The sequence below is a fragment of the Dermacentor albipictus genome, chromosome 4 (assembly GCF_038994185.2).
Source record: "Dermacentor albipictus isolate Rhodes 1998 colony chromosome 4, USDA_Dalb.pri_finalv2, whole genome shotgun sequence".
Classification (NCBI taxonomy): domain Eukaryota; kingdom Metazoa; phylum Arthropoda; class Arachnida; order Ixodida; family Ixodidae; genus Dermacentor; species Dermacentor albipictus.
In genome coordinates, this window is record NC_091824.1 from 121,033,710 (window position 1) to 121,047,997 (window position 14,288).

At 46.0% G+C, this 14,288-nt stretch overlaps 1 protein-coding gene across 26 annotated transcripts in view; it reads right to left on the bottom strand.

Annotated features, from left to right (window-relative positions):
- The window catches only part of LOC135917748 (uncharacterized), a 162,631-nt gene that overhangs the window by 98,468 nt on the left and 49,875 nt on the right, over nt 1-14,288 (bottom strand). For 6 of the 26 annotated variants that reach the window (XR_010569400.2, XR_011514065.1, XR_010569393.2 and 3 more), the window contains exon 1: nt 4,038-4,221. The exons of 3 other annotated variants lie outside the window; for them this stretch is intronic. Coding sequence is in view for 6 of the 23 variants with exons in the window: in XM_070537535.1 (XP_070393636.1) it covers nt 4,038-4,112; nt 8,676-8,805 (205 nt within the window). In the remaining 17 variants the exon portion in view is untranslated. Of the gene's footprint in view, nt 1-3,967; nt 4,222-8,675; nt 8,806-14,288 lie in introns of those variants that run through there. 17 more of the 26 variants (XR_011514070.1, XR_010569396.2, XR_011514066.1 and 14 more) reach the window with 6 other exon arrangements.

A 14,288-nucleotide genomic window follows, 5' to 3' on the forward strand; every position in this document is an offset into this window, starting at 1 on the left:
TCGTGTGTCACTCAGCATCGTACAAGCAAAACACGCTTACATCACTGCCTAGCGTGTCAGCGTCGACTCTTTATTGGAGAAAAGGAGAGGGCCACCGAGCTGGCGTTCGTTTGGTCACCAAGACTGCGCAGGAGCGCGCTGTCTAAATATAGCCCTTCGGGGATGGGACAGCAGTCTCTTCCCTGGTTGAAACATTCCCTATACGCCTTCCTACTCGTAAAATGCGCCACTGGTGCCGTTAATAAAAATTGTACAGGTTAGCAAAAAGTGTGCAGATGTGTATTTTATTTAGATTTTATTTGCAAAAAGGTCGTTACTCGTTATTTGAGAAAGACACAACGGGAGCAGCCGCAAAAAGAAAAAAAAAGCTATTTCGCATGCTAAGTAGCAGGTGTACATTAAGTTAACTTAATTTTGTTTAGTTATATGTTTATTAATAAATTAAGTTAATTAAGTCCTGGGGTTTTACGTACCAAAACCACGACAGACGTTCATTCAGCACGCCGTAGTGGTTGATAATATTGATCTGGACTGGGAAACAGCACGTAAGACTAGGACAATGAAAGATCATCAAACACGCGCTATATAGATATATATTATCTTTATGTACATAGAGAACGTGCTCTATATTTTGCCTCGTTGCAGTAAAGACAACGTTGTTAGTCAGCGCATGTGTTATTGATCTTTCATTAGAGAGTTTTAAAATAGGGGCCCCAAGCGTTTTGGGGCCCCAAAGAAATAGCGTCGAAGCCACTGCGCATGCGCAAGACGCAAACTGCGTTTGGGTTTTGCGTTGGGAACGCTATTTCGCCGATTTAGCGGGAGCTCAAATAGCGTTCCCAAAAGCTTTGCGTCAACAAACATGGCGGCACCCATCGAAGCGACGGCTCTAGCCTAGCACCAAACCGGGTTCGATTCGCGGTAACGCGTGAAGTTCGCAAGCTAGGAGAAGTGACTGCAGTTATCGCTTTCTCTCAACTAACGTGTGTTATGAAGATTGATTCATTAGACCCCGCTGATTCCGAATTCAAGTGTGGATTTTATGGCTCGTAGGCCTAACACGGCTAAGCTTGGCTGGTGAAGGCACGTAAAGTTGGGTTTGTTGCTCAAAACTAAGCGCAACTAATTGTTTGCTGCTTGAAGAATAACCTCTAAATTGTAATCAAACGCGAATACACGCAAGTCAAAATTACTATTCATATCATAAAATGGTATATGTTATTTAATTATTTTTAATCGTTTTTCTTAGACGCTGTAGTGGCGCTGTCAGCGCAGGACGCTATCCGCAAACGCAAAGCCCTATTCTAAAGCTCTTCACTCCTGCGTGCTCCAACGCGAACACCCGCAAAGCTCTTTGGGGCCCCAAAATATAGGGGCCCCTATTACAAAACTCTCTATTGTCCTAGTCTTACGCGCTATCTCAAAGTCCAAATGCAACACCAACTAGCCCATTGACGTTGATCCCTTATTATTGACGCCTTGGGATTTATTAACGTGCACCTAACTATAAGTACGTGAGCGTCATTTGTCGTGTTTCATCCCCCATCGATATGTGGCCGCTATGACCGGGAACGAACACGCGATATCGATCTCAGCAGCACAACGCCAGAGCCACAAGTATTTAGAAAGCAAGGTAAACCTCAAGTGCGAAACGAATCCGAAGCGAATCCGAAACGAATCGGAAAAATGCAAATAAAGCTCTAGGCAAAAAAAAAGAAAAAAGAAAAGAACATGATAGATTGTATACTAACAGTAGTGGTGGCACGCTGCCGCTGTAGCCGCTGGTTTTTCACGAAAAGCTATTTGCTGTCCGGATTGCTTACATAACAACTTGTATTACAAGTTCCGGAGAAGTCTAGAAGCATTACCGAAATTTCAGAAACAGTAGTACGCAGAAAGTTAGACGGTCAATGTTTAAGTTGAAATTGATTTTAAATAACAACGCTGTCAACAAACGCAATATGGTAGAGCGTGTGCTGTTCTGCTGTTTCTTCTATTTTTTTTGTTTTAGCTTTCTACAACCTTGTTTCTATCACTGCGCTTCAATAATCTTTACCCAGTGTAACGGGCATCGAAGCAAGGCAAGTTGTGCCAGACGACAAGGCCCTCACTGCACTAACATGGAGGCATCTCAAGCAAGCGTTTAAGAAAAAATAAATCTAATGAACACACTAACATGCATGGTAGGTCTACTTGCAAAAAGTGACACAAATTATCCGACCGTGACCGTCCACTGAAGGCTGTTTCTGTTTCAGCGGCAACGGAGTAAAAGTACAAGTAGAAACGCAAGTTGCCCGGGACGCTTGCGCCTGACAGGAAGAAAAACTCACAAAGCGTGGGTGAACACCACCTGGCACGCGCCCACTACCCATATATGTCACTGCACGCACTGTGCGAAATCAAGTATAAAGTAAGAATGAAATGCCGAAGCACTACGCCGCCGCTGAGTTGCCCGTTTCCTGGCATCAACGGCTGCGCCGCCTGTCAGGCACCACTGATGGCGCTCCGTCTTTTAGAAGACGCCGCGCGTGCTCCCGCTGGGGCGGCTCGCCATACCCCCTCGTCCTTTCCCCTTCTCCGCGTCCATAAAGCAGCGCTTAGCAGCCGCCTTGCCGCCTTTGGGCGACGCGTACACAACCCAGATGCTCTTGCTCAACTCCCGGTAGAGAGAGGAAACCGCAAGGGCGCAGGAACCTGGGCGTAGAAGCGGCTGTATGGCGGAGAGTGCTAAAAAGAGGCTATAGACGCAGACATCGCGAACGGGCGTGAAGAAAGCTTTCCGGCTCGGTGAAGTCAGTGCAACTTGAAAGTGTTTCTGGGTAGTTGGTGGAGCTGGTTGTAGACCATGTTTGCTACAACGACAGGCATTGTTTCAAAAGCGAAAGCTTGTTTTGAAGTATAAATTCTATTTGTACTATATATTGCAACGCTATCAACGGCGCTTCGTGCGAAAAAACCGTGCGCGCGGACCATGGCGAAGTGAGCGGCCGCGGCTCTGGGCATCGGCTTCACAGTGCGTCATCATCTTTGGCGGTGGCACACGGAAAAGAAGGGCCGTCGTCCCTCATAAGCGATAGGCCCCACGTACGGTTGAGAGCGCTGCAATACGATAGCGCACGAGCGCAGTCACGTGGTTTTACTTCACATTTCGTGGGCTTTCTCTAAACACCGAAAAAATCGTCGCGCAGCATATATGTATACGTTGCCATAAAAAATTGGATCGATCGTTTCTGAAGCCCCTTTACAACGCAACGAAACGCACTTGGCCTAAAGTGAATACTAAAAAAATTGCGCAATTCATCTTAGTTAATTAACTAATTAAGCTGAATATTTATAAAGATACTCCAAGGAGCGCCACAAGACGGCAAACCATATACCGTTGGTTCCATTCATCCGCATGCGGTTAAACACTTTTTTTTTTAATTCTTGGTTCAAGTTACGTGAAACATCCTGCATATACTATATTTCCCAGACAGCACTTTTCCTGAGCATGAGCTGGCCACATGGGCAATAAGCCACCGACACCTTAACTTTTGCCCTACGGTGATCACGGCGGTAACGGTGGGCGGCACAGCAACAACCCCACTAGAGGGTCGCCTTGGTTTGGATATGAGGCGAGTTTTGAGTCTCCATCGACGGGTCTTATTCATAGTTAGGCGACTTAATCAAAAGACACACAGGTGATAATTCGTCCACATAGGAACGCGTGCTCAGAAGAAATGGAACCACTCTTGTGTCTTAAACTGCCCAGCCACGACCGCCTTGAAACATGACCGAAAGTCCCGCTTCTCGACCCGTTCGAACGCCGCCGTGTTCTGGCAGATGACGCAAGCGAATGCACTGCAATTGTTTGGTCGGAGTGGTATCTGCGCTTCAGATATAGTACAGTACGTTCTAAAGCACAAATGACAGAGGCTTGCCTGCTCAAACTATATAGGAATTTACCCGGCATGCGACAACGGCTTACCGATTTTAGTTGACGACTCTGGCTGTGACAGTGGAAAAGCTACACTTTAATTAGTGGAATGTTTTGATACCTTTACGGTCTTGCTGTCCCGGGATGCTCGTACCTTCATTGCAAACGCCTGCGCTGGGAGTGGCCTCGGTCGGGGCTGCCGAGAAAAGTGTAAACGCTGGCGAAAACACACTTCAAGCACTTCTGAGTAGTCTTATCTGCTATAAGAAAACGAAATCAATCTTTCGCAGCGCCCTAGACAAGGACACGCACAGAAAAGGGCACACGGAGCGCTCTTTGCGTCCTTTTATGTCGTCCTTTTCTAATTTGCTGTGAAACATCGATTACGGAGCAGTAACTAGCCCAATATCGCATTCGCATGTGCCGGCCGCATTTCCGTAGAATTTTTTCTTAAAACAGTACACCACCTCCCTTTTGTCACTTAACGCCCATCGCAGTCACCGACAGCCTGTTCAATCGATCGCTGTGCGCGAAGCACGGAGATCGTCAAGTGGTATTTTTTTTTCTCGCACGCTTTAAATAAAAGCTGGAAAAAAATTAAGAAGAGTAGTTATTTAAGCATAGATGAAATGATATGATGTTTCCGAACAAGTGCCAGAACTTTTGCATTGAAGATTTTTCGCTAGAATTACCATTCAAAAGGTATATAAATAATCTTCATTAGGTATGCAGCTTGGCGGATTGAAAAAAAAAGATCATGACGTGCTTGATATAGCTCACAACAATACTGCGCTAATTCGACAAGCATAGCACCTATGTCGTTTTTTTTATATTTGGCCCAAGTTAGCTGAAACACCCTTCAGATATAGGTCCCAGCTATCATGCCTGGCGTTCTTCAAAAATAAGAGCCATTCTACTCGAAAATAACCAAGTGAATATTGTTCACAGTCGAGCAGAGTAGCCACCAGTATTTTTTTTGTGTGTGTGTTGGTGCCGCTAAATTTAATTATCAACTGCAATTAGTTATATTTTAATTATTGTTCTGAATGCCGTGTTGGGAGAAAAGAATTTTTAGGGAACTGAAAGAAACTTAATGCTGGCATGCTTTCAGTCAGGTACTTCTTGCGCATTTTTTTTCAGCCGATAAAGTAAGCCCGCACCGCTTGACTAACCGTCCACTCGCATCAAAAAGTAGCGCCCCAAACCAAGCGAACGCCAACAGGTAATGAGTAGTGAGGCCTCACACGGGTCTGTTTGCGGATGACGTCAGACTTGAAGCTCGTGCTGCGTTGCAAGCCACGCCAGCCTCTAATTAATCAACTCACGCGTTAGCTGACTAAGTGTGCTGGCAGTTCCCGGAAATCTTCTAAGAAAGCACTGTTCTCGCTTGGGGCTGTGGCAGAAACCACCCTTCCGACTTTGACGTGTGTGCTCGTCGGCTGCATGAGACGGCTTCTACACGCGCGAGTGATAAATGCGTCCAGCGTGACGCTGTCGGGTACGACGCCTATCTTGGCACGTGTACTGTGCTCACGTACAGATGGATTAATTAACTCCGGAACGAAACGTGCTTCGATAATATGCTCATTGGAGACAAAGGCCTACATCCGCAGGGAGAAGGTTTAGACTTGAACTTGCATAAATTAATTCTTCGGGAAGCAAACATGGTAACGCCAAACAACACCTTTAACCAATTTGTAGTGCTGCTCTAACAGGTAGCATACCCGGTCTGAGAAGGGGGGAAGGGGGGGGGGGAGGAGTCTGGTCCTTGACGTTAGCCTCTACAAACTACAGGAGCATACCGGAAAAGCATTTGCAGATTTGCTACAACTACGCTCTCATTCTACAGTCATTCAACTATACAAATTAACAAGCGCGCCGTCTCTCCAAACAATTATTTCAAATTTTACATCGGCGGGCGCGATCCTATAGACGCAGCCCAACAGATCTTTATTTTTTTTCACAGGAACGGAGAGCTATTCAAAAGTTGAAAATGAATGAATGCTTGCGAAACGCATTTTTATACTCACTGAGCGTCCGAGTCAAGAGAAAGAGATACGCAAGCTAAGCTTAAAAATAATAATCGTAAATAAAGGGAAACAATTACAGAACGCCGCGTATTGCTCTTCTTACTTAAGAATGTCACACGTAACTACAAGAGGGTAATTTTTGAAACAATTATTTTCGCCATTTAGGTGTTGAAGATTGCACTCAATTGCACACTAACGGATGTTTGTGTATTTTGCTTTTTATAAACACTAGGCAAGTGCAACCTAACAGAGAATAAATTTACTCGCTATTGCATTTGGGCCCCGAACAACCAGAATCCTTGCAAATCAATTGTCTCTGCGCCTATCGAACTTGTCAGCACTCTCTGTGCCCTCAAAACTAGGCTAGTGCAGAGGCCTTAAGCTGAAGCAATAACAAAGTCGATATATTTCGTCGGAAATGAAACCTTAGGCAATATATTCTCCAAGAACAGAAAAACACCGAGCTTATCATTCTTTCGGTGAGCGCTATAGCCCAGTTCTCTTTTATCCTCTCTCTCTCTCTCTACGTCGTGTTTTCCAACGCACCATCCTCACGGTTGTTTCTATATTTTGCTCTATGATATCTCCGGCTCCGCTCAGCTCAGCACTTCTAATCAAAGAGAGTGGGGTCGAGCGTTTTTCAAGACGGTAACTCACGACGGATGAGGCTGGGTGCCATAAAATATTCACAGCATATACACAAAGGCACTTACACCATTGCGCCGACTTCGGCTCAACGCACACGAATCTTTACAACAATTTCTCGAATGATCGTGTGGAAGGGGGGAGCTTAAAGACCAGCTATCAAACCGCTGCTTCGGTACGGTCTACGAAGCACCACTCGGACGTTCTTTTTCCTTGCTGTCGAGAGCAGCCGAAGCCCTTAGTCGTTAGACGTTCCCTTTCTCTGTCGGACCGTTTGAAAACGTTGTAAACATACGACGGGGCGTTAAAGTTAATTTTCAATATCATCGAATATGTTGCAACTAGTGCGGTAAAAGAAAATGAAAATGAATCCAGTAGGCCACGCATATAAACAGCGGTAGCTGGCATTATAGGGATCAGCGCTGGCAAGGAGGCAGGCAGGCACTACTAGAGTTCGAGTGTGTAATTGAAATATGCCGACACCACCCGGTATGGGGCTTATGAAAATGACACGACCACTTTAAACGCCAGAAGACGCTCGCCTGTATATCGACGTTTGCTTTAGCCTGATGCGTCCGTTGGTGCATGCAGCCGAGCTCTGTACACGGCCAGACACGCCGAGAGGAGCGCATGCGCTCATACCTTCTAGCACGCCAGTGCCGAGTCAGGCAACAAGCTGGACGCGTGTGCCTAAAGATGAGCGGCGAACTTGCCAACACGAAAACTGCAGCACGTGCTACTGAAAAGCGTTTCCTCCTCTAGCCAGGCCGTGTGTTCGACGCTCTTGGCGCGCGAAGTTTCAGTGCTGGTTGCCCATAATGGCGACGACGAGGACAATATCAGCCTGAGGACGACGATGAACGATGATATAACGACGATGAAGCTACAGCGATAATGGCGGCGACAGCGCTATGATTACTATGCGGCAAAGATGACGATGACGACGGCCAAAGGTGACTGGATGACGACAAAGACTAAGACGAAACTACGAAAATGACTGTGAAAACAGTGGGCGACCGGCGCCATTACGACAATGAATACGATATTTCGATGATACGATGACGGCTTCACGAAAATGGTGGCCTACCTTACCATACTTATATACGTCTAAATAAAGAAATAAACTGACCGACAACGGACCCACGATAAAAACTCTGCGGCTCGGCAAATAGAGTTCGCAAAGACACATCTGTAGTTTTCTATTCTGGCAACAACTTCTGCAAAGAGATAAGAAACGTGATTTTGCGGCAGACCCCACGAAATTTGGCTGAGGTACCTTGGTTAATTTAGTTGGAGTACCAGCAAGCTATCTCTGTAAATTGGGCGAACTCTCTTTGTTCAGGAAGTGTTCGCTTCGCGGTCGGGAAGCCTTCTCTCGATATATTAAACTAATGTGCTACAATGGCGCAGGAAAGGCAGCGAGCACATTTACTTTGCGTATATTCCAGTATGCCGCAATGTGTCTGATAGACGAGCACAAAGCGCAGACGTGACAAGCTGCGCTGACGTGACGGAACACAGGCAGCATCTTCCTCTACTACCAGCGCGATCAGCTATTACCGTATACCACACAACGTGCGCGTCACACATCAATTATCGTCAAACGCTGGAAAACGCATTAAACGTCTCACTCGTTATGGCGATGTCCGCGCACCGGTGACGATACGTGCATTCTGATATGCTGTAGACGAGGCCTCGCAACGGGACGTCTCGAATGGGGACATCAGGAACTTACTGCTGCTACAATACGGCCGTGTGCTGCACCATATCTGTGAGGCAGCCCCTTGTATCAGCAGCAGCGAGGAGATCAGCATTGCGAATCGACGCATACATGAACAAAGGCAGCGTGCTGAGAAAATTTACTATCATAGATTAATATATTACTGAATTTCCTTGCCAAACAATGTGAATGTATCCTCTGCCTTAAAGTCTGAAACCACACCTCGGATGTTCTCTTTCCTTGTCGTTGGGAGCAGCCGAAGCCCTCAGTCGTCAGACGTTGTGTTTCTCTGTCGGACCAGAGGTTTTAAAGTACTTCTGCTTGCTTGCACAAATGGCACAGCTTGACAGGTTTGACGACTTACTTGACAAGCGTCTGTCGCCGGAAGGAATGGTGATGATCACATTGCCAGGCGCGCCTTCTTCCTTACAGTTAGTACGCATCTGTACACCGCCACTACCCCAGATCAAAAAGTCATCCTTCCTTGCCGACACCTGCCGAGGATGAAGGACGTCGCACGTCAAATCATTGACTCGGCCTGTCGAGTGAATATACATTGATGCATTGCATATTATAATGGCTATTGCAAAGCAGCTACCTTTAGGCGTGAAAGAAGATGAGGAAGAAGAAGAACGTATATTACTCCCTTCGCCTTCCCGACTTCACACCTATATTTCAGGCAGAATTATTAGCGATTATATTAGCATTACGAAAACTCCCCCAAAATGACCCGTTAGCTGTTATTGTGACCGACTTGCTATCTGTATGCACAGCACTAACTGCACCTTTAAATTCAGCAATTCAAAGAACATTTTGTTCATTGGTACCTCCGTACTTACGAAAAGTATGTTTGCTTTGGGTACCAAGACATCATGGGTTGCACTTGAATGAAATGGCTGATTCACTCGCATGAGCATCCCTGAACCGCCCTATCATATCTGTATGGCCCACATCAGCTTATGTCACCGCGGCTAGGCACAGAAATTTTACTATATCTCAAAACTCTGCAATATCCATGCTAACACCATCCTCTGAATTCCACAATCTTGGCTTCCCATGGAATATCAAGTGGTGTCCTTCAAGGCAATTAGAAGTTTCTTTTACAAAATTGAGATGTTGTATACCTCCTCTAAGTTTTTACTTACACAGGTCTGGTATTGCTATGTCCCCTCTGTTCTTTTTGCAGTGCAGCTGAAACTCTCGAACATTATTTTCTCTCGTGCCACCACTTTCTAAGACAAAGAAAACTATTAGAATACTCATTTACCAAACTTGGCATATCGCTAACTTCGCCAAGCATTCTTTCTTTTGGGGCGACTTCACTGGAATCCAGCCACAGGGATGCTTTTCTTGCAGTTTACAAGTTAATTAGAGACAAAAAGAGTACCTTGCTGAATTTTCAAAATTATCCATAACTTCTATTATTTCATTTCTTTACGTTAACTTATTTTATCAAAATTGTTAACAATTTTTTCATTACACTTCTAAATTACAGTTCTATCGTCCCACGCTCCACTACTCAAATCTAGTTTCTCTCCACTTTTAAACATACGGAAAACCGCCTGCTTCTTGGCCAATCCCCCATGGTGGCTACGCGCCACTGTTGAGGACACAAGAGAAGACTAGACAAATCAGTGTTTTGAAGGAACGACAACAACAACACGGATCATGCATTCTCATATATAGACTATCTACATTTACATCATGAACACAGTGATACGAGAAGAGCACAAACGGACAGAAGAGCGTGTTGGCATGATAAGGATTCTACCAAGCCCGCTGACAAAGCGCGAATACAGCTCGGGTACATTGGAGCACCTCGTTCAGAGCCTCTCTACGACAACTAAGCCGCATGTGTTTTCGGGTAAGCGGCTCGTGATCGTGATCGTGAATCTCACTACTGCGTTGCCCTTCCGCGTCGTACTGTGGGGCGTCCTGTACACGATCGTGGCTCAACCTTCTCAGCTGGAGGACCTGTGGCAGAACATCAGGAACAAGTCCGCTTTCTTCATCTTCTTCATGCACCTCGGCATACTCACCTTGATGCTCATCATCGTGTGAGCGTGCGGCCTGGTTCGGGAGATACGGGAAAACACAGCCTTACTCTCTGCCAACCAGAGCCTTTCGGGCGCTCTGAGCCTTGTCGGCGGCGTGGTCGTCTTTATGAGCATTCTGGCACTGCCTGCTGCACTGAGGCACGTCAAGAGCAGCTCGTACATCGCGTTCGTACGGGTCTATCGTTAAAGCGGACACTCCAAACGCTTTATTGACTCCCCGCAGAAGTTCATGTGCTGCTGTGGCTTCTCGCAGGAGAGCTTCCGCGATTGGAACGACAACGAGTACTTCTGTTGCGCCCAGGACAACCCGAGTGCAGAGCGGTTCGGCGTCCCGTTTTCCTGCTGTCGAAACCACGTCGGCGGCAGTACGAACGATTCGCCGCCGAGATTCTGCAGCAAGGGCGTCCTGGCCTTGAGCGACGCCGAGGCGTGGGAGTGCGTCTTACACGCGCAGCTGCACCGACACCGCTCTGTCGTACGTCCAGGAGAACACGGCATCGATGTTATTCGGCGCGTTGCTGCTCAATGTTTTTTTTGTTTTTTTGTTTTTTTTTTTTACTATGGTTCTAACCACGGACAGGCTTCGGGATCAGATCAACATTGTGACAGCCATCCACAAAGCGTATTATGACGCCGTAGCCGAAGTCTGAGAGACCGTGATGAGGTCTGGCATTCTAAAGGTGCCGGAGAAGCCTAACGCTTAACGACCTTGTTCCTCCTGCTTTGACCAGCTGGTATGTAGACCCATTCAAAAATCCCGTAGACCAGGCAATACGAATACGGACCCAACAGTGTCAGTGTCACGTCAACCAATCGAAACCAACGGTACCGTCCTCGATGGTTCTTTAGCTGAAGCTTGTATTTTTTGCAGTACCTCGTTTAACGATGATAAATGTTGCGCCCATTGGACCATGGTGTTACACACTACTTATTTTGTTAAGACAATTCTCATTCAATTTGACCTTGCATAGTAGCAGCTATGAGGTTATTTGCACTCATGGAAGGATATCGCACCATGTGGTCTAATAATATGTAAAGAGCCGAAGCTTATATACGCTATGTATTTGTAATTGCTGACACAAATTTGAATGTGTTTTAGAGTTAACTACATAGCAGCGTGATTTTTTGTTGTCCTTTCGAAACGAGTGTGGAGAGTGTTGTAGATAATATGCATTTAGTAGCGGCCTTCATTGTAAACACATTTGAAGGGTTCATATTTCGCACACTCACCGCAAGTAAATTCGTCAGAAGCCCGTGTCGTGATGCGAACATCAGTAGATTGCAAACACGATTGCCAATGATTGTTAGGAATTTACCTTTAGACGAAGTTCTCGTAAATAAAAAATTCAGCATACTAATTTTTAAACGTCATTATGGTCCTGCAAGTACTGTTATTATTCCTTAAATTGTATTTGCAAGCACTACAGGAGCACTACAGGAAACAACGCAACCCAGACAGAATAGTCTTGCAGCTTTCATTCACCAGGATGAGATTTCACGACTCAAATACCAGATTAGAGGCGCTCTTTATGATGCAGCGTGAAATCCCGATTGCCGACCACCCCGCGGTGCCTCATCTGGCGCCTCAATTTGTTGCCCCAACCATCCCCGTAAAACGGAGGTAGGAAGTAGTAGCCGAGAAAGTAACCTCAAAAATGTACGCGCTTCTGGCTGCAGCTCATCACCGGATGCGGTCATTACCATTACTCAGTATACCAATGCTAGCTGCCCCAATGTCAAAGTTGCTTTGTTTACCTGCGTGTAATCTAAAGGACTACAACGCGTCTCATTGGCCCATAACACTGTTGTTTTTTCTTCCGACTACATGCATGTCTCGAAGCTGGGGACCACTCAAGCCGCCTTTCCATTAGCTATCTTCTCACTTTACTGGAAACGGAAACTAACAGCAACCAAGTTTGTTTGTCTATCTGTCTTTCCGTCTGTCCGTTTGTTTGTTTGTTTGTTTGTTTGTTTGTTTGTTTGTTTGTTTGTTTGTTTGTTTGCTTGCTTGTTTGTTTGTTTGTTTGTTTGTTTATTTGTTTGTTTGTTGTAAAGCTGAGCGAAAAAGTTAGCGACGTGCGCAGTTCTTGTGTGAACTCAAAACAGCTACAGCTTCTAGCAATATTTTTATGAGCACAGTAAAGCTCATCTTCAAGCGATGAAATAATAGCCGGGCCCAAAACGTTATCGAAATATATTCGCAGAAATTCACAGAATTCTAACCACAATGGCCAAAAGAAATTAAGAGCCTTTGAATGTCAGTTTAACGATCAACATACACAGTGCTACATGTATAATGCAAGTATTTCGGCACTCCCCCTGCGCCACCAAGAGAGGTCAAATCACCACAAACCTATTGTAACATGAGGGCTGGGAAAAAAATAAAACTTCCACTTCCGATTCTGGAGGAAAGTGTGGCCATAGTACCCTTCTTGTTACACCATGAACGCGTCTATTTTATTTCTTGCTTCTGTGCTTATGATCAATGCCGGTGTTCAGACTTAATCAGGCGTATTGAACATTACATACTTTATCGTCTCTGTGCTTTAGTTTAGCGAAGGGATCTGCGATCCAGCAAAAGCAACTATGAGTTCAAAGTGAAACCAAAGGAAAGTCAATGTATATAAAGGCGTGAACAAGATTCAGGGGAAGTTTATCAAACGTCAACGCAAAACCATGCGTTCGCCTAAAGGTGAAGACAAACGAAGTTGTGCACGAAGATCAACTGGCTTGCAGTTCTTTTATTTATTTCTATTAAAGTTATTTCCTTCTCTGTCTCTTCCACTGCTCACTGGGGATCGAACCGGTGCTATTGTGGCAAGATGTGGCTGAGAGCTAACCAGGCAGTGCTTCGCATACGGAAGTATGGCCTTTAAAATGTAAGGATACAAGCATTACATTATTTTGGCCTAGTTGTAAGCACCGCGAAATGCCTTGTTGCTTATTTCTTCAAAACGCGGCCAGCATTGGTTTTATATTGCGCGCTTCGTACTTGACGCGACGAGTGCAATGCTCGTGCGCATAATAATAATAATAATATTTGGGGTTTTACGTGCCAAAACCACTTTCTGATTATGAGGCACGCCGTAGTGGAGGACTCCGGAAATTTTGACCACCTGGGGTTCTTTAACGTGCACCTAAATCTAAGCACACGGGTGTTTTCGCATTTCGCCCCCATCGAAATGCGGCCGCCGTGGCCGGGATTCGATCCCGCGACCTCGTGCTCAGCAGCCCAACACCATAGCCACTGAGCAACCACGGCGGGTCGTGCGCATAAACATATCAACGGCAATACTGAACACGCAGGCAAAAATCTATGCACACCAAAGCAGGAGGATCCTTCTACGTGGGCGCGGAATGTGAGACCTCGCGCTACGCGGTGGACCTCCTCGTTGAGGTTGGGTACGGGGGTGTCGGGGGACGTGTGAGCCGGGAAACATATAATGTGTCGTTCCTGCGTCTCCTCGGACGTGACATAGTTCGCGTTGGCTTCGAGTATAGCCTCAGCCTTCGGCGAAATTCTGCCTTGTGCATAGTTTCTGACCGCGGTCTGCGAGTCACAGAGTACGTATCTGCAAGTGGGATTAGCGACCTCTCTTGGGGCTGGAAATCCAACGGAGGCATGGACAGAGAGGAACAGAATGACCAGGTACTGTGATATTAGAAAATTTTATCTAAACTCCAGGCGTGTTTATCCGCCCCCTAACCCCAAACTCGACAGCGCACAAGCGGTAGACTGGAGGCAGTTACAAACCAAGACCTTCCCCAACCCCGTCCATCTCAGGAGGATATATCCAGACATCTACTCAGACGATAACTGCAAACTATGCGGCAGGGCTCACGCATCTCTTAGACACATTCTCTGGCAATGTAAGGTTATATGCAGAGAAAATGCAGTTTCCCCAGATGAAGCTGCGGCG